At 42.3% G+C, this 22332-nt stretch overlaps 1 protein-coding gene across 2 annotated transcripts in view; it reads right to left on the bottom strand.

Moving 5' to 3' along the window:
- Positions 1 to 22332, bottom strand: part of PRPF4 (pre-mRNA processing factor 4) — a 981057-nt gene that overhangs the window by 578032 nt on the left and 380693 nt on the right. For both annotated transcript variants that reach the window (XM_044058032.1, XM_044058033.1), the window contains exon 3: positions 12961 to 13147. In XM_044058032.1, coding sequence (XP_043913967.1) covers positions 12961 to 13147 — 187 coding nt within the window. The remainder of the gene's footprint in view (positions 1 to 12960; positions 13148 to 22332) is intronic.

Below are 22332 nucleotides of genomic sequence, written 5' to 3'. Positions count from 1 at the left end.
GTAGCAGAATCGAATGCAATTTCCTATCCATTTTGAGATTGTCTGTTTTGAAATTGCTTTTCCTTGCACTCCTGTTGCATATGCTACCAGAAGCTGGTCAGTTTTTCTGCTGGCCTTAGTTCTGTCCAGATAGTAGCGCAGTTGTCTGTGTACATCCAAGGTGTGCAGTAGTTTTTCCCCCCTGTTCTGTGGGTTAGGGAAGAACGTAGGTAAATGAATAGCTTGGTTCAAGGATATCCTGGATACCACCTTTGGCATGAAGGTAGGATTGGTTCTCAGAGACACTCTATCCTGGTGAAAGATAAGGAAAGGCTGCACTGCCATTAATACCTGTAACTCGGATACTCTTCTTGCTGAAGTTATTGCTAGAAGGAAAGCAGTTTTCCAAGATAAGAACTGTAAGTCTGCTGATGCTGCTGGTTCAAAAGGGGGTAGTGTTCATTTTTCCAGCACAAAATTGAGATCCCATGTAGGCAGAGGAGGTTTCCTTGGAGGTTTTACATTTTTGATCCCTCTTAAAAATTGTCTGAGGAGAGGGTGAGAGAAGATAGGAGGATCCATATTGTACTCTGCTGAAATTGCTGAGGCATGAATCTTAATGGAAGAATAGGACAGGCCATTGTGGAACAGTTCTGCTAAGTACTCTAGAATGTGTGCTAGGTTTGCCAGTGTGGCATTTGTACCCTTTGATTCACTCCCAATGAGGAATCTCTTCCATTTAGCTGAGTATGTTTTTCTTGTGGAGGGTCTGCGAGCCTCCAGGATAATGTCCTTGACCCTCTGGGATAAAGCAGTTTGGTTTTGTTTTAAGCAATTTTCCAGGCAATTAGCTGCAGTGTTTTCAAGTTTGGATGCAGGGTCTTGCAGTTGTTCTGCGTTAGAAGTAAAGGCCATAGGGGTAGAGGCCATGAGTTCGTCCGAGACATGCTTCTCAGTAACGGATACCAATGCTGCCTTGGCCAGTCTGGAGCTATCAGAATCACCTTTGGCTGTTCCTCCCTGATCTTCAGTAGAACTTTGTACATCAATGGGAGAGGTGGAAAAGCGTACACTGTTAGGGCCTTCCAGCTGAAAGAGAGGGAGTCCACCCTCCAGGCTTATGGGTGGTATACTCTTGCGCAGAATTTGTTCAGTTGGTGGTTGAGTGGGGAGGCGAACAGGTCTATCTCTGGCATTCCCCATTTGTTTGTTATGATTTTGAAGATGTCTGGATGCAGCATCCATTCGTGAGCATCCGTGGTAGTTCTGCTTAAGCTGTCTGCTAGTGAATTCTCTTTTCCTGGTACGAATTTGGCCTGCAGTTGGATGTTGAGATTCAGGCCTAGGTTCCACAGATCCATTGCCATCCGGCATAGAGGGTAGGAATGCGTGCCTCCCTGTTTGTTTATGTACCACATGACTGTGGTATTGTCCGTCCTTATCAGCAGATGTCCTTGCTGGAGGAATGATTTGAATGCCTCGATTGCATGCTTCACTGCCAGCATCTCCTTTAGGTTTATGTGCAAATTTAGCTGGTCTTGAGACCATAGGCCTTGGATACACTTGTCTTCCATGTGTGCTCCCCATCCTAGGTCTGAGGCGTCCGTGGTGATGGTCTGCCTTGGTTGTGGTTTGTTGAAAGGCAACCCTGTGTTGGTCTGGCAGGCCTGAGCCCACCACAGGAATTCCTTTTTCAGGCATGGAATGATTGGTATCATGGTTTCTAGACTGTGCCTGTGTTGAGACCATACATTCCTTAGGTACCATTGTAATTTCCTCATATGCAGCCTGGCATGCGGGATCAAGATTATGCAGGATGCCATGTAACCCAGGGCCTGCAGGACTTTCCTTGCAGTAAGCTGAGTTTGTCTTGTCAAAACCATGAAGTAGACTGGAAGTTGCTTTTGTTTTTCTTCTGTGAGAAAAGCCATCTGAGTTATTGTGTCCAGATCCACACCCAAAAAAGTTATCCTTTGGGATGGCACTAGTCTTGACTTCTGGATGTTGACTGTGTATCCCAAGGCCTGTAACAGGTGTATGACATAGGCCAAATCCTTTATTAGTTTTGTCGTGTTGTCCGCTTGTATTAAGCAGTCGAGGTATGGGTAGATTTGAATTCCCTGAAGCCTGCAATGTGCAATTACTGATGCCAGGCATTTTGTGAATACTCTGGGCGCAGTAGATAAGCCAAAGGGCAATGCTGAGAATTGATAATGCTCTGATCCTGCAAGAAATCTGAGGTGTCTTCTGCAATCTGGTCGTATAGGGACGTGCAGGTATGCCTCCTTGAGATCTAGAGTCACCAGCCAAGACTCCTTGCCCAACATGGGAAGAAGTTGCTGTAGGGTCAGCATTTTGAATTTTGGTACAATGAGATATGTGTTTAGTGCGGACAAGTCGAGAATAGGCCTCCATTGGGTTTCTTTTCTTGGTACAAGGAATAGTCTGGAGTAAAATCCTTGGCCTTGTTCCATAGATGGTACCCTTTCTATTGCTTTCATCTGAAGTAAATTGTTGATTTGTCTTAGAGCCTCTGGCTTCTGGTTTGGTGGAAGGTTTGGCATTCCGCTCTTTTTTGGTAAAGTGTGGAAGTGAAACCTGTATCCTTTGTCTATTGTTTGCAATGTCCATTTGTCTTTTGTAATGCAATGCCAATTTTTCGAGAATAAAGCCAACTTTCCGCCCAAGGGTGCTTCCAGTTGTTCCCAGGTAGGCAGAATCAGAGCCAAGTCATTGTGTCTGTCCTGTGGGAGTGGTTGTAGTTTCAGCTGTGGCAGTACTCCTCTGGTTGGTAGGTTGCCACTGACGACCCCTGTAGGCACCCTTTGATTGACCTCTGCCTCTTGGGAGTCTATTCCTGCCCCTCTGTGCTCTGGAGGTGTCTGGAAAGGACCAATTCTTTGAAGGCCAGTTTCTGCTGAACCTCAGAGGTTGGACCTGCAGAAAATCTTTTACTGTTTGCACAGATTTTGCTTTTTCTTCCACTTTCTTTAGAATCTCCTGTGCAGGGGAGCCAAATAAACTTTGTTTCTCCATTGGAGCATCTAGGAGTTTAGCCTTGACATGGTCTGGCAAGGATTGCTCTTTTAGCCAGGCATGCCTTCGAATTACTGCTCCAGTCATAGCTGATCTAAATAAAGCCTCCAGTGCATCATAGCCACATTTTAAGAAATGATTACTGACCTGCTGAGAGTTGTGTACCAAATCCTGAAGGGACTTGCGGTCTAAAGGTTCAGGGGAAGAAAGCTTTTTATTCAGCTGATCTAACAAATATTCCTGGTACTGTATCATATGGAATTGACAGTTTAATGCCCTGGCAGAAAGAGTAGCAGATGTATAAACCTTTTTTCCCCATCTCTCTAATGCTCTTGACTCTCTTTCAGAGGGTAGGGGGTTTTTGGCAGTGGCAGCTGCAACACCTTTTGGGCCCTGAGAAATAGTTTCTGGGTCTGCAGCATGGGCTTTATACAAGTGAAAGTGAGAATCCGGGACCCTGTAATATGTCAGGGGCCGGGGAAGAGAATCAGGGGCAGAACTGACATCATTATATGCATCATCAACTACAGTTAGCACGGGTGGTATGGCTAAAGGCCTATGCTGTGGCAAGTGCATAAAGGTCCTTAGTCTTTTTCTAGAATCAGAGAAATCCTGACCCTGCCATTGAAAGTGTTCCCTCATTGAGTGTAAAGTCTCCCCAAAGGAAAATTCTTCTGGAGGGGAGGCAGAAGGAATAGAGTCTTCTGCATCTGAATCCTCATAAGGTGAGTACGGTCCTTCCTGATGGTCTGATAAATCAGATCCATCCAAGGAGTAATCAGAGGAGAGAGGTTCAGGGGGTTCAGTCCTAGGCCTTTTGTCAGGAGGAGGTTGAGAGGCCCTGTCTAGGTGAGGTTGGGAACTCCTAATCAGAGATATAAGGTCCTCAGCAAGGCTGAGAATCTGAGAACTTGAGGAAGGTCTCTGAGAGGTAGATTTTGCAGGCAAAGCCTTTGAAATTTTAGCTGCTTTAGCCCTGGAGAAGGCCTTAATAGACATAGAAGCAGGGGGCTTAGCTGCCCCACGTGCAGGAGTAGAAATGTCCAATGGGATGGTGTCGGACAATTCTTGTGCGCTTGCTTCTTCGGTAGGGATTTCTGTAGCCGACTCAGCCGGGTCCTCTCTGGCCTCGGTTGTCAGAGGTATGATTTCGGCAGAAGTAAGAACCGAGGACTCTGTTTCAGCCGAAACCGAGACACTCGCGGTAGGCCTAACCGTGGTTTCAGCCGAAACTGCTGGCCACGAGTGGCGGTCCTTTTCCTTGCGTTTTTTGGCTAAATGTGTAGTCGGAGTCTCCGACGGCATTTTATATGCAAAAGCGGATCCAAAAAAACTCTTCTGCAAACTCCGACCGACGTCTAAGAGTCCGTCGGTTGAAGGAGGCACAGGCTAAACAAGCTGATACGTCATGGTCTGGGCCTAAGCAAGGAAGGCAGTAAGAATGGAAATCCTTATGAGGTATTTGTTTCCCACAAGTTAAACAATTATTTACTTTGTCTGACATCGGCTGAGGCAAGAAAGAGTCCCCAATGGGGTACTTAGCTTTTTTAGAAGTCTTCGGTAGCTGAAATCTCTGGATCTGACCAACCGGCACTTGCGAACAGCTTCTGCTTCGGGCACCGCGCGGCAAGAAAGACTGGGGAAAATGGCGTCGGCTGATGCCTTTATACCCCAGAAGCTCTGACGTCGGGGTAAGTGCGACATCAGCTGAGGCCAGACCCAGACTTTGGAATCCGGCCGACCGAAGGGCTGCCTGAGGCAGGACAACCCATATGTTATGACTGCAGATGCATCCTTGAAGGACATCCGGACACTCTTCTGCCAAGTCCTTCTTTGTGGCCACCGCCACCACCAAAGCGTCTACTAGCAAGCCTTTAGACCAATGGGGTTGATCCTCTGGAGGAGAAAGTACTTTGTCTGATTTCCTGGGGATAGCTTCTACTGAATCTGGACTCTTCCATGCTTGCTGCATGATGAATTTGACCAACTCATCTGCAGGAGGGGTCACCCAGGACATAGTGGACCGGGAACGGAAAGCTTGTAAGAATACGGATTCTTCCGGGGAAGGGGTGGAAAATTTCCAGTCACCCTGCGGACTCAAAATCTCCAAGATGTCCCCAAAGGAAACAGTCAGGGGGTGATCTATGGGAACCTTCCCCATTATCATAATCCATATCCTCAGTAAGGGACACTTCAGGTGATTCTATGTGTTTTCTTTTGTGCACCCTCTTCCGTGGGGGCTCTTCGGTGGGAATGTCTGAAGAAGCCTCGGAAAGGGGGGGGGTGCTTTGGATTAGTGGTCCCCAGCAAAGGGCTGGCAATGGCTGAGTAAAAGGGGAAACCAAAGGCGGAACTGACGGAGGAGGATTGCTAGCCGTCAGCACTCTCTCCATAATCCGGTAGGCAGGCCCACCCGAACAGGGATGGGAGCCCAGAACTGAAAAGGATTGAATCGGAACCGGGGTCACACCCCGCTCCGAATGGCCCACCTCCAAAACTGACTTTTGAGAAGGGTTCAGTGCAGAAAAAACTCTCGGATCCGACACGGGAACAGAGAAGAATGTCGGTGACGGGACCGGAAAAGAATATTCCGCCCTCGAAGCAAGGGGTTGAGTAAGGTGAGCTGTCACCGGAACTAAAGCCAATCAGGACTTAAATGCTTCAGGCATCAAAGCAGTTGGCACCGACAGAAGGGGTTCCGTTCAAAGCAATGGGCAAGGGGGCCTCAGAACCCAAAGATCCCCATCAGGAGAATACGAAAGAGTCGAAGGAGGAAAAATCCCAACACCCGAAGTAGAACAGGGTCTGGAGATTCCTCTTGCAGTCAATACCTGATCCACGAGACAAACAATGTCTATTTCGGACATGCTCCTGGCAGACCTAATCGATATCCCGGAAGGGGATTCAGGCCGGTCCAGAAAAGGACTGTAGGGTTGCCCGGCAAACGGGTTCACAGAAGACGAATACCTTGTCCGTGGTAATGAACTCAATGGAGCTGAGGCTTCTGATTTGAATTGAGTAAACGGTAAAGTCAGCACCGAGAGTGAACTCGGAACCGAAGTCACAATCGGGGTAGTAGTCGAAATTAGATCCGAGGTCGCCGGAGCCTGTAAAGGCGAGGTTGGTGCCAAAGTTTCCTGAACCAGACTGGTCAGAACCGACGTAATCAGCATTTCAGTAGTCAGCACCGACAATTCAGACTTCCCAGAAACTGCGCTAGTTGCCGAAATCGGTAGCACCAAGACAGCGAGTCGATGCTCGGAGGAAGATCTACCAGTCTTAGATTGATGATTTTTGCCCCTATCACCAGCCGGTGAAGAATGGTCTGAGCGGGGGCGCTTCTTATCCTTGCCTGGAGGGGTTGAGACCTCCGCAGAAATAGCCTCCGAGAAAGGAGAGGAAAGCAATCCTTTCAAAATCAACTTGGTGCGCCGTTCATTCAACGTCCGTTGAATAAAACTCGCACAAACATCACATGGAGGAGAAGCAGAAAGGTGCAAGACTCCCAAACAATAAATGCATTTAAAATGCAAGTCACTGTTAGGTAATTTACCACTGCACGACCTGCAATGTTTAAAACCTGAAGTACCCTTTTTCTCAGACATACTAACACTCGCTCAAACAGAGAAAAGGCGGAGAAAAAGGCCAGACTACCAGAAAGAGTGGTAAAAGGTAAAGGAAAAGAAAGAAAATACCAACAATGGTAAGAAAAAGGAATAACTGTGGGTAGAGCTAAACTATAAGAAGACACTAGAAGAGCAATTATGGAAGAAATACAAGTCTAAATAATTTAAAACTACTTAGCTGGAGAGCTTGGTGAAAACGCTGCTATATGGCTGTGCGGCAAATGAGATCTGAGGTATGGGATGAAGGGCACCGTGGGTAGTAGCGTGGCTTGAGAGTTTGGTGTACGCTAGCTTGGCATTTGGCCAACTCGGTTCCAAGGGTTTGGAACCGTACCCATCAGTGAGGAATGGAAGAAGATTAACAACTTCAGATCACTGGTTTAAAGAGTGCTTTTGTTCGCAACATAAAACAGGAACTTCATCACATTAAACATTTACTCACCATTTCCTCTTTTATAAACTTGTTGACTGTCATTATGTGGCCAAAAATGTAATGGTGAGTGAATGTTTAATCTGAGTTCCTGAGTTTAATTTAAGTTTCTGTTTTATGTTTGGAATGAAAGCGCTCATTAAACCAGTGGTCTTGTGGCTTTACCTCCCTTGGATGGCATTTTTTTTTTTTATTCTTGTCAGCTTTCTCTTCACCTGTTTGAACAAATATATGGTTATAAGATGAAAGTGACCAGTCTGGATTCAGATAAGGATGCAGTGAGACAGATAGTTGAGAAGTTAGAGATGAATAAAGAGGCCAACAGGGCATTCCTTGACTTGTAGGAGGCATATGATAAGATCCCAAGAAAGAGGATTTGGGCAGTCCTACAGTAGCTTGAAGTCCCAGAAATACTGGTAAATTATTGCAAGCTCTATGTAAAAGGACAATGACTCAAACATAAACAGTGTTTAGCCTCACAGAGGGGTTCCCAGTGGGAGTGTGTGCATCAGGGTTCAGCTCTGAGCCCACTGCTGTTCATACTGGTGTTCATACTGGTGATTAACTACAACAGCAAACAGGTTGGAGGGGGACAAATCAACAAAGTTGCTGCATGCAGACAATGTGGCATTACACGCAGACTCTGAACAAGAATTCTAACAAAGGATAGGGGAATGGAATGCAAAACATAAGGCACATGAGATGAAAGAGAGTACAGATAAGACAGCTGTAATGGCAGCAAAAAGGGGGAAAATCAGAAATTGAGAAATGAGATTACACCCCAACCTATAAGCACAAAAAATCTAGACAAAGTAAAAAAAAAAATGGGGTGACAAAAGCCCAAAAATCAGGGACAAATTTTAAATATTGCCTTTATAAATCTAGAAAATTGCTAGAATATTAGATTTTATATTAGCATGCATTTTCTGAAGATATGAATTCTGAAACTCAAATTTACATAATTATTTAGTGACTTCAATCCTCAGAAATTTATCAGAAAACCACAAATTTTTATAAGTAACAGATCAAAAATATGAGGCAAAAATCTGGACATTTTGGGTACATCTGGAGAGTTAAGAGGTATGAATTTGAGATAGAAGGAAAACAGTGGAACACATTAATAGCTTAAGGTATCTGGGAGAGGTGGTTGAGAAGGGAAGTCTGAACAAATAGGTCAAAGTTAGAATCAGAGGGGCTGCAGCCAGTAGAGTGTCAAGGAGATTGTATGACAGAAGGATGTTCAAGATGCTGAAAAGTAAGGTGTATGAAACAGTGGTGTGACTGGTACTACTGTAAGATACAAAAAAGTGGGCAGTAAAAGCAGAGCAGTTGAGGAAGTGAGAGGTGATGGAGAAGAAGTACCCGAGATGGGTATTAGGATGCAAACAAAGAAATGACACAACAGCAGAAGCCAAAGTAGCTCCAATTGCAGAAAAGGTCAAAGACAACAGATTATGGTGGTTCGAACAAAAGACGGTTAAACGAAGAACAAACAGGAAGAATGCAAGAGGAAATTAGGGCATCCAGCAAACAGGTGGATGGATTCAGTGTGAGAAGACCTACAGCAATCAGACAAGATTGCCAACGAAGGTAGGAGAGAAGCACTGAAGAGGGAAAGAAGACAACAAGTGACAGGACACCCCGACTCCATGTATAAAATGGGGAAAAGGGGGTTGTTCATGATTTGATTATGGTAGTGCGCTAATCGTTTAGGTTCAGCCCGGGTGAAATACAAAACATTTCACAAATAAAGCATATAGAAATGTAAAAGATAACAGGGTAGTTCAGACTAATTGCAAAGAAAAAAACTGTACATATATTAGCGAAAAAGCACAGTGCTATGTACAATCAAGCAGAGTACAAGTGCAAGACATAACATTAGTTTCTAAAGTCAGTCAATTTTCAGTAAATCTTGAGAGAGGAGAGGAGAGACAAGACAGGAGACAGATTATCTGGTATGTCCCTTTTTGAAGCATAAGCAGTTGCCTCATTACAGCCAAGTGTGCCTCCAAGCATTTCTGTAGTTATCTCCTACTGCGCCTCTGGGCGTCAAAAATATTGCTTGTTCACATTTGCATTAATAATTTCAAAACCATGCTACATACAAGATATCCGAATATTCTACCTTTAAGCACAAATGTCAAAGACACGGCCTCAAGCTAAATGCCAAAAAATGCATAACAATCCCATTTGGGAAAAACAAAGTACCTACAAACTACCACACAGATGGGAATCCACTAAGTACAGAAGAAGTAATTAGGGACCTGGGTACCCAAGTAGATAGCATGCTCTCCTTTGATAACCACATAGCCAAAACGGTCAGGAAATCCTTCTATGTGGCACACCTGATCACAAAGGGTTTCTCATCCAGATCCAAGGAGGTGATTGTGCCCCTTTAATCCTCACTCATTAGGCCAATAATAGAGTGCAATGCCCCATTTGGGCTGTACCTCACTAGACACCTGCAACAACTAGAAAGACCACAGAAGTACCTCACTAAGAGGATTAAGGGCCTTAAACAATCACCCTATGAAGCACAACTAAAAAAGCTCCAGCTCTTCTCAGTCGCTTATAGTCTGCTCAGAGGTGACCTATAGGGCCATGTCAAACCCTGAACTAATGGACATGCTTCACCTCAAAAACACAAGATCCCTCAGAACCACTCGTTCTAGCAACTTGAACCTATGTACAACAATAAACAGGACATGCTGGAGGGATAGATTCCTGTCCCAGCGACTCCCCTCACTCTGGAATAGAATCCCAATCCATATTCGACAGAGCTCCTCTCTGACCCTCTTCAAGAGAAATCTTGATGAGTGGATGGGTAATCGTAAGTTCTACCCTGGGATCACTTCAGGAGCCCTGCTGACAGAGGCCCAGGTTACTAATCTAATTGGGAGGTGAAAGCCATCACTCTGTGGCTAGGCTTATAAATGCCCATGGGCAGATAGCCTAGTACTTACCTATGAACCTATGATGGCAAACACAATTGTATTGATATTTGATCTCTGTCAATGACTACTTGTTAGAAATGTAAGGTGATGACTTCAATTTTTTTCAAGACTTAAGCCACACCCACTCAAAGTTAAAGATACACACTCAAAAGAGCTGTATTGCAGGAAATGAGTTATTAGTTAATGAAGAAGTGCTTTTTGAGCTGCATTCTGAATTTGGAATACATACTGATTTCCTTCATGTCAATGGGGAGAACTTGCCAAAGGGTAAGGTGCCTGAGAGGGGAAAGTATGTGCAGTACTGTGGAGTTTGGTTCTAGGGGTAAGGACAGTTGGTGTGGCTTGTAGCTAATGTAATTTTGGAAACCTTGCAGCTCAGTCTAGCTGGAGAAAAACTAATGCAAAGTTGGTCATACTTCCTAAAAGCTTTTGTATAATAACAAATACACTCCACTCTGGTTGGAGTACTTAGGAAAAAAAGACCATCAGATGAACGCATTGATTCAAGTTATTCTGAGTGGCCAGTCATAAGCATGAAGGACCAGACTGATCAGAGATACTCTATCAGGATGAAACATGATGTAGGGATATCATAAAGAAAAGGAGTGAAGCACAAATATTCTCTTGGCAGAAGTGACAGCTATCAGTAGTGTAGTCTTCCAAGACAGGACCTTAAATGGAAATGAACTTCATTAAACTCTCCAATACAAAGTTAAGATCCCAGGAAGGAGCAGGTTTCATCAAGGACGTCTACAGTGGAATATACCTTTAAGAAAGACTTCACATGATTTGTGGGATGCCAGAGAAAACGTTAGGAATCCATTACGACGGAAAGAATTGGCTGCTAAATGCACTTTAATGGAGGAATAACTAGCTCCTTTGCTGTAAAGCTCTGGTAAAAGGACAAGAGTACAGTTGTGTAAAATCTTACCATAACGGTAGCTGTCCTTGTCTTCACTGCTGCAGTATTCACTACATCAGTGTACGTTACATTAGGGATCTCCTGCAATGGCTGGCCCAATGTCCAGCCAGTACACCGAAGCCTTTAGGCTGCTTTATAGGTACGCAATATGGCACATGTACGCTTCTAGCATAGCAAAGGGCATAAAAGTGACGTCTGGATGTATCATCTTCAAAACTGACAGCCCCAGTAGGAACACCAGTCCAAGGAAAAGAAAAGGTAATCAATACATCCAGAAGAGAAATGGATCAGGAGTGGAGGGAGGGAGTGAATACTGCAGCAGTGAAGAGATCATCATCTACCAAGACACAGCTTTACTATGTCCTTCCATAACTCTTGTAGCATTCATTACATTAGGAAAAAGTGCCAATGCTCAGGAAGAAACTTGGTAGGAGAAAGAACCAGAAGAGCCCTCTAGGAAGCCATGAAAGATCGCCTTAGCAAAACCACCTCTAACTCTAGAGATTCCATCTAACTTGTAGTGTTTGGTAAATGTATGTACAGAAGTCCAGGTACCTGCCTCACGACTACAGTTAGTATCTAAACCCTTGAGAAAAGCACTAGAAGAAGCCACAGCCCTAGAAATTAGTAAAATGAGCCTTAACAGAATAAAGAAGGCTTTTACCATAAAAGGTATAACAAACAAGAAACAGCTTTTAAGATCCAAGAAGAAATAATTTGCTTGATACAGCTAATCCCAAGGACTTGGGATGAAAGGAAACAAAGAGTTGATCAGATGTCCTAACAGTCTTAGTCTTGGAGATCTCACCAAACACAGCAGGTAGTCTATGAGCATGTGATCTCAATGTGTACCATTACTGACTGACTTTTAAACTTCATTGATTTTTCATTATTTAAAGCAACACTATCCTAGGGGTCTATGTTAAATAAACAAACGCTTAAAATGTCCAGTACAACATACTCGAACACTTATAGCAAAAGTTTATTTAACTGACCGCTCAAAATATCGAAAAACACAATCTCGAAATGTTCCGTTTGGCCTCCTACCCCTCCCAAGTGCTACAGTACATGAAACCAACGAATACAAGGTACATACATATAATAACAAAAAAAAAAACTGACAACATACTTTAACTTTGCAAGCAGGGGGGCAAACACCCCTGCACCCCCCACCTCCCCTACTTAAATATACCAACTCAGAGGCCGCACTTCGGTGCAGAAAAGGGAAATTCTCCCATTTTGCACTGTACGGCGCTGTTAGCACTAGCTTACATGACATATTATGTCACATAAGTCAGTGCTGGCCAAACGAAATATTTCAGAACTCTGTTTTCCAAAGTTCTGAGCGGTCGATTAAATAAACGTTCGCTTAACAGTGTTTGAGTATGTTGTAGTCGACATTTTAAGCGTCCATTTATTTAACATAGACCCTATCCTAGGCTGTAAAATTATGGACTGCTATGGGGGGATGGAGTTGCAATGCTCTGCATTTCTGCTGTGTGGACATTAAATAATTACCATAACTTATATTTTGGATGTAAAATACTTCTTCCAAAAACAATCATATACACTAAAGCAAGTTTGATACTTTAGGTGAAGGAACTGTATGTAATGTAAAAAAAAAAGGATAGAAAAATGCAGTGCTAAAAAAGAAAAAGCAAACAAAAAAAAATGTGTTCCAGGGTGTGTGCTACTGTGTACACAACGCCCTCCCAGGGCTGTAGACATTAACATACCCTGGAGGACATTACTGCTCACCACTTCCCAAAAATCAGATTAAAAGAGGTTCTTTGTAGAAACAAGCAAGATAACATTTTTGTAGACGACACCGTTCTAGAAATATGAAATGCATGTAGAATTCTGACTGCCCTTCTTATACAGATCTGTTAAATTTCAAATCTTTACAAAAATCAGAATATCGTATCATAATAGCATAAGCAAAACAATTTAAACATGCAAACCACTAACAACCTGAAAGTACAGCTCTCAATTTAAAAGAATACTCAGAATCACCTCTCTCGTCTCTCTGCTGGCCCCTCACCAAAAAGGGTAACTGGTTCTCCAAGTGCTCTCAAGCATGCTCTGACTTCCGCATCATCAGTAGAAACATTGATCTGCCTGGCCCGTTTTCTGCGTTCAAACTCTGCAAGCACTTCAGCTTGATGCTCACTTATATGCTCTTCGATGTCAAAGGTATCTCCTAAAGGCACAGATTAATACGGAAAAAGGCATCAGGGAGAGAAACACACACATATTTACATACAAGTAAGGCAACACTGGCGTCACTGCAACATCAAGTCATAAAGGACCATGAAACATAAACCCTGCAACACTGGCATCACTGCAACATCAAGTCATAAAGGACCATGAAACACAAACCCTGCAACACTGGCATCACTGCAACAAGTCATAAAGGACCATGAAACACAAACCCTGCAACACTGGCATCACTGCAACATCAAGTCATAAAGGACCATGAAACACAAACCCCGCCTTTATGTTTGCACTACCAAAGTGCTTTTGCTGGGATACAATTACCAGCACTGTGTAGCTGCACAATGCTAATATTTTGGAGTTTGCTTCACCAGGTGGCTTACATGCATTATGCACTGCCTTTGAATCACTGTATCCTTCTCATAGCCACTAATTAATGCTTTTCTCTGTGTTTTTTATTCATAAATCCGAACCTTTACGTACCACTCTTGTGCATATGTGGAGACTTACTCAAAATAATAACATTTAGATATAGTTATTGTGCAATCACTAATGGGTACCAAGTCAACTTACTGAATAAGATTCCTAGATGTCCTACATGAAGTTGAAAGTAGATTTCAGAAAATGGTCTTCATCAAAACTCAACTGTACGAGTCAGGCTACACTGCACTCAGCATACAATGTCATCAAAACTCAACTGTACGAGTCAGGCTACACTGCATTCAGCATACAATGTCATCAAAACTCAACTGTACGAGTCAGGCTACACTGCACTCGGCATACAATGTCATCAAAAGTCAACTGTACGAGTCAGGCTACACTGCACTCAGCATACAATGTCATCAAAAGTCAACTGTACGAGTCAGGCTACACTGCACTCAGCATACAATGTCATCAAAACTCAACTGTACGAGTCAGGCTACACTGCACTCGGCATACAATGGACAGCCTACATGTGATGACGAACAGCATGCTAAACCATACAGACCCAGAATAATATGACGTATGATATCTGCTGCCTGCCAGTTCCAAATGTTATTGTGCAGATTAAGTCATACTACACCTCTCTGTAGCTACTTGTGCACCTCATATGCCTACTACAAGACTCCGATTAAAAGGGGGGGAAAAACCTGTAATAAACACAGTTCTATATGGGGAGAGGCTGCGGCACATCATACCCCTTCTTACTTATAGTAATGCTAAGGTCAACCAACCACACAGAAGGAGCAGGCATGCAGTGCTGCCCTTTGTTTGGGACTGTGTAACCTCCGAGTTAGTAGATTTAAGTCGAGTGTGAGTAGGAAAGCTTGACTGCCCCTGAATAATAATTTTCTATGAGGAAAGAATCCTACAGTTTTTATTTGTGCATTTTAAAGATTTGCTCTTTAAATTTCTAATATATATGCAATTTCATTTACCAGGCTGTACTGAAAACACAGCTGGAGGGTACAGTTTAGACACAGGTCATGAGCTGTACTATAAAATTTCATCTCAAATCATCAGGGCTAAAGAAAAATAATTTGCACTATTGCATACAAGTACGTTTTTGCTCTATTTTTTTCACTTTAGTTAGATTTGGTACACTACAGAGGTTCAATCAGCTGAACTAAAACTCACAAATGACACAGTAACAAAACTGAAGCCAGTCGGGACAATCTGAAACCTACTTTGTTAATACAAATTGAAATATAGTAATGCCCCAGATCGCCACTATGGTGGTAAGCATAAGTGTTACACTTGATTTCATGTATTCTGAAATTTCTTGACTAAATTCTCCACAAACAGATCTGAACGCTTTATAGCAGAATGATTACACTTCTGGACAGTAAAGACGGACCCCTACTTTGAATCCTGTCGGCTCCGACTTACGACACTCAGGAACTCTTAGGTTATTTAATGCTCTTTGCTTCTGTCTTCCCTGAAAAACATACACCTAAAGTGCTTTCCTTTAGGAAATTTCTAGTTAGCAAATTAATGAACTATAAATGCAAAAAACAACATTTTGGAATCTGTATTTGAATTAACAAAAGAACAACTGATAACTTTTAACCACAACCCCAATATTTTTCAACAAATAAGGTGAAACAAAATTAACAGTCATTTTAAAGACCATTAGAACTGGAGTCTGGTACAAAAATGGAGTAGCACCCCCCTTGCTACCTTAATGATAAATCTACATAACTGGATAGGCAGCCTCAAACTACCTTCTCGTTTACATTGCCTTGCACACCTTGGGGTGGGAGGGAACTTCTAAATGTTTTTTTTTTCTTGGTTCATTTTTGGCTAGGCTTGTAATGCTATGCATAATTAATGCCCAATACTTGCAAAATGAACATAAACTTTAATATGAAGTTGACTATGTGGGTATGAGTACAGTAATTACAAACAAAACAAGATTAGTCAAATTGTTTTAATTGACTTTCATATTTAGTCCAACTGCTGTTACTGAAATCATCAACACAATGAAACTGTGGGTATAAAGAAGTTTCTCCTTACTGATAAGGCTGTACAAATCAAATCTAGAAACAAAGTTAATTATATACAAAGGTTTGCAGTTGTGAGAGAAGGATGCACCCCCTCCCCTGCAAAATGCTTTTTTTCCATGACTTCCGTTAAGTCACAATATGTGCATCAACTTGACACATTTTCTGCTGTACAGTATAATGTTTCCCAGAGTAATACTGTGCTACAGATCTAAAACGACTAATGAACCACCATGGCTCAAAACAACTAATGAACCACCACACCTCAATTATATGCAAGCTGAAAAAAACTCACTGAAGCCAAGAGAAAATCATAGGGAAGAAAACTAACCAGGGTTCAAACTGAAACTGAAGGCTCAAGAATCATAATTGCAATCCTCGGAATAGTGAAATTCATGCAGACATATATATATATATATATATATATATATATATATATATATATATATATATATATATATACATATATAATTTAACTGCTAGACTGCAGTACCTTGGAGGATTCCCTCTACTCCAAGTTATAGGAACACATAAGCAGCAGGGATGTGGGTGACTGAGCCCCCCACACAGTGGTGCGGGAAGTGACTCCTCCCAGTAAATTGATGAAAATCTGCAAAAGTGAGGTCTGTTTACTGCAGTAGAATCAGAGTTGAAGTATCAAGACTCACATAACTGCATGTCCCATGTCCGACAGGGAGCCATCCAACAAGCACGAGTTACAGAAAAGTACAGCTGTGTAAGTAAACTTAACATAACAGTAGATACTGAATGAAATCACTGCTGCAGTAACATAACATGCAGCCTGCAGTGAGCTATCACTGAATCTAGACACTTTGTTTAGTGAAAACTCTTGGAGCTGCAGATAACCCAAAGGGTAATGCAGAAGACGGACAATCTGACCCAGACACACAAAATGTGAGGAAACCTCTGAACTCTGTGGCAGTAGAAGTACGATAAACATCTTTCCAGTCTAGAGTTACCAAAAAAGTCAAATGAGGAATGAGAAGCAACAGACTTTGTAAAGTCAACATTTTGAACTCTGTCAATTTTACAAACAAAAAAGGAAGGGTCGAAAACTGGTGACCAGGAAGCATCCTTCTTTGGCACCAGAAACATTCTTGAATAAAAACCCTTTCCCCGTGTGTTCTAGGGGCACAGGTTCTATGATTCCCAGGTCATGCATGTGTCTTAAAATCAGAGGAAACATGCCTGTCTGGTGTGGGAGATAAAGAGGAATATCCCAAAAAGAAGGAACATTTTCCACTGCTATTTGTAACCCTCCTCATCTACTCTTGAAAGCCATCTGTCTGATGCAGTCATCACAGGAGCAGTTTCTGTGAAAGATAGGAGGACAGGGAGGGAAGAGAGACGTTACAATAATCAATCATTCTGAAGTGGAGGACTCTCCTTCTGAAAGAACCCTCCCTTCCTGACACTTTCTTAAAACCATGCTTGCCAGAAGCTTGTGGGAAATGTTTGTTTAGTGCTTCAAAAAAGACCCAGAGGTTTTTATAGTTTCAGAAAAGGAGGCCTGAAAAGTATTAGTAACACAGTGAATCAGTTTGCCTTTTTTCATCAAACTGTTTGAGTATTTGTGCTGTACAAGGAGCAAACCAAACTTCCTTAGCCAAAGGAGAATTCAAAATCTCATATTTGACAGCCTCAGAAAACTTCTGATTACATACTCAAGCAGAACATCTCATAATAGCAGAAGCTGCATCCCTAGACACAAAGTCAGCACTACTATTTACACTCTTCAAATAATGATTAGAAATGAGAAAAAGAAGAAAAAAAAACAGGATTAAGAAAGGCCCTACCTTCTGAAGTCAAAGTAGCAGAAATGTTCCTCAAGACTGTCAACACAAACCAGAATGTATTTCAACATACAAGCCTGGCAGTTCATAATTCTGAAGGCTATACCTTCACTGCCTTGAGATGGAGAACACAACATGGGCGCACAGAAAGGGATAGCGGAGTGTTAAATAAAAGACCAGCTCCTGTTGAGTTAACAGTGGAGTCTACAAAAGAAGTAACTATAAAAAAAGGAATAATTAGTAGGGGAAATAAAATAATGCATGATAAACTATAAGAATCAAATCAGCAGAGTTTAGAAAAGCATGTAAATTAGAATGGAAATGCAGAATACAAAGAAACAGAGGATATCTGCATGGCACCCAAGTATGCAACAAAATGTAGAAGGTTTAAGATTTTTGAATAGACATGTTTGCATAAGCAGTTTTATATCCCAAGCAGATGTCAGAGAAATTTTTCAAAGGTAGACTATCTCTAGTGATGTGATGGGAAATAGAAGGGTACTTCAGAACATGTTTTTTGGAAATGCAATGAGTTGATAGATTTTTAGAAAATTCACTACAGGGTACTTTGTCAGAAAGCTTGGGGAAACAAATTATGTTAACCAAGGAAATTATTCTTTTGAACTGGGATATAGAAACTGAATTATCTAGAAACAATAGGTTCATAGGTTGGTACTAGGCTATCGGCCCTAGGGCCTATGCAAGCCTAGCCATAACAATTCCCTGGATATTTCTTCCCACAATATTTACTTCTCTAAGCCCCTGTCTAGCAGGGCGACTGACATGATCCCCGGGGTGATCCCCGGGGTGAATTTCCTATCTCCCATCCAATCATCAAGGTTCCTTTTGAAGAGGGCCAATGAGGCGCTCTGCTTGACATGTATGGACAGTCTATTCCAGAGTATGGGGAGACTCTGGGTCAGGAACCTATCCCTCCAGCATGTTTTGTTCATTGTGATGACAAGGTTTAGAACCCTGGAGCGTGTGGTTCTGAGGGATTGGGATTTCTTTAAGTGGAGCATGTCCAACAGCTCAGGGTTTGACATGGCCTTGTATGTTAAGCAGAGATCGCCTCTGAGTAGAAGATATGCCACAGAGTATAGCTGGAGTTTTTTTTTTTTTTTTTTTTAAGACGGTCAGCATATGGCATCTGCTTTAGGCCTGTGATTCTTTTAGTGAGGTATTTCTGTGGCCTTTCCAGCTGTTGCAGATGTCTTGTGAGGTACATACCAAACGGGGCATTATACTCTATAATGGGTCTAATGAGGGATGAGTACAGTGGGACAATGACCTCTTTTTTTCTGGATGAAAAGCCCTTAGTGATGAGGTGTGCCACATAGGATTTCTTGACTGTTGTGCCGATGTGGTTATTGAAAGTGAGACCACTGTCCACCTGTGTCCCTAAGTCTCTTATCACACTTTCTGTGTTTAGTGTACTGCCACCTATGTGGTAATTCATGGGTACATGTTTTTCCCAAAGGGGATAACTATACATTTCTTGGCATTAAGCTTGAGCCCATGGCTCTGGCACCAGGCATCTGTTTCTGCAAGGCCCTTTTGTAAAATATCCACATCATTTGGGGATTCAAGAATGGCTCTAATGCTGATGATTGCCAAAAAAGGAGGAAATGGAAATCAAAATTGTAAACTAACTGGAACAGAATTATTGAATATTGTAAAGGAGATAAAAGAGCTGAAGGTGGGATCTTTAGAAAAGGCAAATAAAAATAGAATCTGTGGGAGTCAAACATACAGAGTAATGTTAAAGAGGAATGATACTTCAGAGAAGGCAGGACTTGAACAATCTATACAATGTTAAGCTTCATAACTGTTGATACAAAAAATCACATGCATTTAAACTGTACAAAGCAAATAATGTTGTAATAGACTTTCTCTTTAACTGAATTCATAGACATGTTTTCAGCTGTTTTTCAAAGCTGGCACAACAGCCCCGGTGGTCACTGCGGTAGTGCTGCTCGTTTCTCATTTCCTCGTTCCTCACCTCAGAAGCTCACCACAGAAGCCCCCTCCCTACCACCAAACAAGGAATACCTCCTGCAAACTCCCTGGAGTTTGCCTACCAGACTGACTCATAGAACTCCTGAAGACTGCCCTTAAAGTTTAATATTGAATTAAACTCACCTCAGAAGCTCACCACAGAAGCCCCCTCCCTACCAACAAACAAGAAATACCTCTTGCAAACTCCCTGGAGTTTGCCTACCAGACTGACTCACAGAACTCCTGAAGACTGCTCTTAAAGTTTAATATTGAATTTCCTCACCTCAGAAGCTCACCACAGAAGCCCCCTCCCTACCACCAAACAAGGAATACCTCCTGCAAACTCCCTGGAGTTTGCCTACCAGACTGACTCATAGAACTCCTGAATACTGCCCTTAAAGTTTAATATTGAATGTAGGTAGCCTTAAACCATCTACTGTGTCTGTACTACCTACCTAGTAATACATTTACTTCTGTCTATCCTCCCTTGTAAGTGACTCAGCAGCCTACCGTGGACCACACGGACATACTCTCTCCCCCCCCCCCAAGTCACCTTAGTCCCAGACACTTTCACAGCGAAAGTTGCAAGTAACCTGCTCAACATTGCTGCCTGTTTTCTTCATTTTCACCACTAGGTGGCAGTGCCCTCTAACCAATTACCGATGCAACTGTAATGTTACCTGGCTTCTCTCCTAGTAACCTGACTCCTCAACTTAAAAGCCTGTATTCTATTTTCTGTTCTCTCTCTGACTACAACCTTTTCTGTTCTCTCTCTGACTACAATCCTTTTTTTCACCCTCTGTACAACTTTAACTACCTGACTCATAACACCTCTTACATCCCTACAAAATACTCGTCCTTTTCTATTCTATATTTACCATACCTGCTAACCTTTATATATCATCAGCAGTAGTAGCTGATACTTTTTTCACTCTCCTCTTGGTCTTCTGTCCTTCGTACTCCTCCCTGCCCACTGCTTTTAATTCCCGCCTTTTAACTCCTCTCCTTATATCCCCTCCCCCTACATCACATGTCCGGCTCTGAATCTATTTCTAGAGATCACAATCTGTGTCGCTCTCTTTTTCAAAGCTGGCACAACAGCCCCGGTGGTCCCTGCGGTAGTGCTGCTCGTTTCTCATTTCCTCGGTAAGTTTTTAAACCAAATGTCTAGCTTTTTTTTCTCTTTTTTAGTTTAAAGAATCAGTTTAACCTGAAGGTCTGCTTGCATTTTCTGGGATGTCCTAATTATTGTGCCTAGCTTGTTTTATTTTTTTAAAAAAACAAAAGCTGTATATCCTGGTGAACTGCATGCATTCATGGGTATACTAACCTTTGTGCCTTAGACACTGTTTACATTTTATGGGACTTTATTGTCCCGACTATCAGCATGAATTACTGAACTTCTCCAATTCCGTGCATAATTTCACGGTTTAGTCCTGTTAGTGCCTAAAGTCAGTATTCAGTGCGATTCACTCCTGCCTATGCTCTTCCATCACTTCGGCAGCTAATTTGGCGTCATACAGAATGCTTTCCATAATTACTAGCATAACGCTAGCTATACCTGGTCGCCAGCTGCAAGCTCCCCACGTGGCTTCCGCTTAGAGTTACCCGCTATCTACACTGAGCGAGCCCCATTAAGGCTTCTATCTTAGCGTTTTTTACTGCGCTTAGAGGCTTCTTTCCTAGTGTTTAACAATCCATATTGAGAAGCTTCGTGGCTTCTTTGTTAGCGCTTACTGCGCTTTGTGGCTTCTTTCCTAGCGTTTGTATCTATCCATTTTGAGAAACCTTGAGGCTTCTTTCTTAGTGTTTCTAGCTATCCATATTGTGCAAAATAAAACGCCACCTAAGCGTGTCTCTACACGCGTGCATCTGAGAGCCTCTCTGAAGCTACTTACTTAGCGTTTTTAGCTTCCATACCAAGCAAGATTGAACGCCTTTGAAATATGTCTCAACATGGGCGTAATCCCTTACACACGCTAAGAGTGGCTGCTCTTGCTCGCAAACATCCCCCAACATCGCCTGGTTCTTTCTCCTCTGTTATACTATGTTCTATGTTTTAAGAGCTGTATTATGCCTCAATTGTCTCTGGTTCAAATGCTTATTATGCCTATAACAATTGATTATTTGGAGTCTGTCTTTGCCTACTAGACAGCGAGTTGAATGTAATAAGTGCTGTGCAATTCTTAACTGCCATTCTTAAACTAATTTACCTGTCTGCTTAGTCGAATGTATTGAATGCTGTGCATTACCTTAATTGCCTTTCTTAACATATTTACCTGCCTGCTTGATTTACATTACCTTAATTGCCTTTCTTAACATATTTACCTGCCTGCTTGACTTAGTATTGTCTGCCTAACAGATGGAGAAAGGGCACAGTCTTCCACAGATAACGACTTTTGATTCCTTCAAGTAGTGCTCTAGACACTGTTATAAATCTAGATTGTGTACCTGTTAAGCTGTATATTTAATGTGCTCTGCATTGCCTTTATTACTGGTTGATTATCTGCTTGTACCGTCTCTATTGTGCTATTTATTGCCTGCTAAATTTACTCTGATTGTTGGCTAGCTTAGTTTTAGTTTTCCCCATCACCTTACCAGGCTGGTATGCCGTGGTAACGCTGGGTACTGTACAGTGATTGAGTTATCACCCTTGCATACTATTTCTACTCTCTTTTGCACTTTCTAATAGCTGTACTTTTGCTGCCTATTACCTCTCTTCTCTTACCACTCTCCTATACATTTCCCCTTCTTCTATGTCTACCCTTTGAACTCTGTCTTCCTACACCTACCACTTCTACATCTGTCCCTTGAGCCCTGTACATTTCTACTAAAGTCTTATATACTATTCCTTCCTACTGAATATTCCCCCTTAC

Source organism: Protopterus annectens, chromosome 16.part0 (genome assembly GCF_019279795.1).
Source record: "Protopterus annectens isolate FY-2018-M chromosome 16.part0, PAN1.0, whole genome shotgun sequence".
Taxonomy (NCBI): domain Eukaryota; kingdom Metazoa; phylum Chordata; order Ceratodontiformes; family Protopteridae; genus Protopterus; species Protopterus annectens.
The sequence above is the reverse complement of the archived record's forward strand: the minus strand, read 5'-3'. Positions and strand labels throughout refer to the sequence as shown.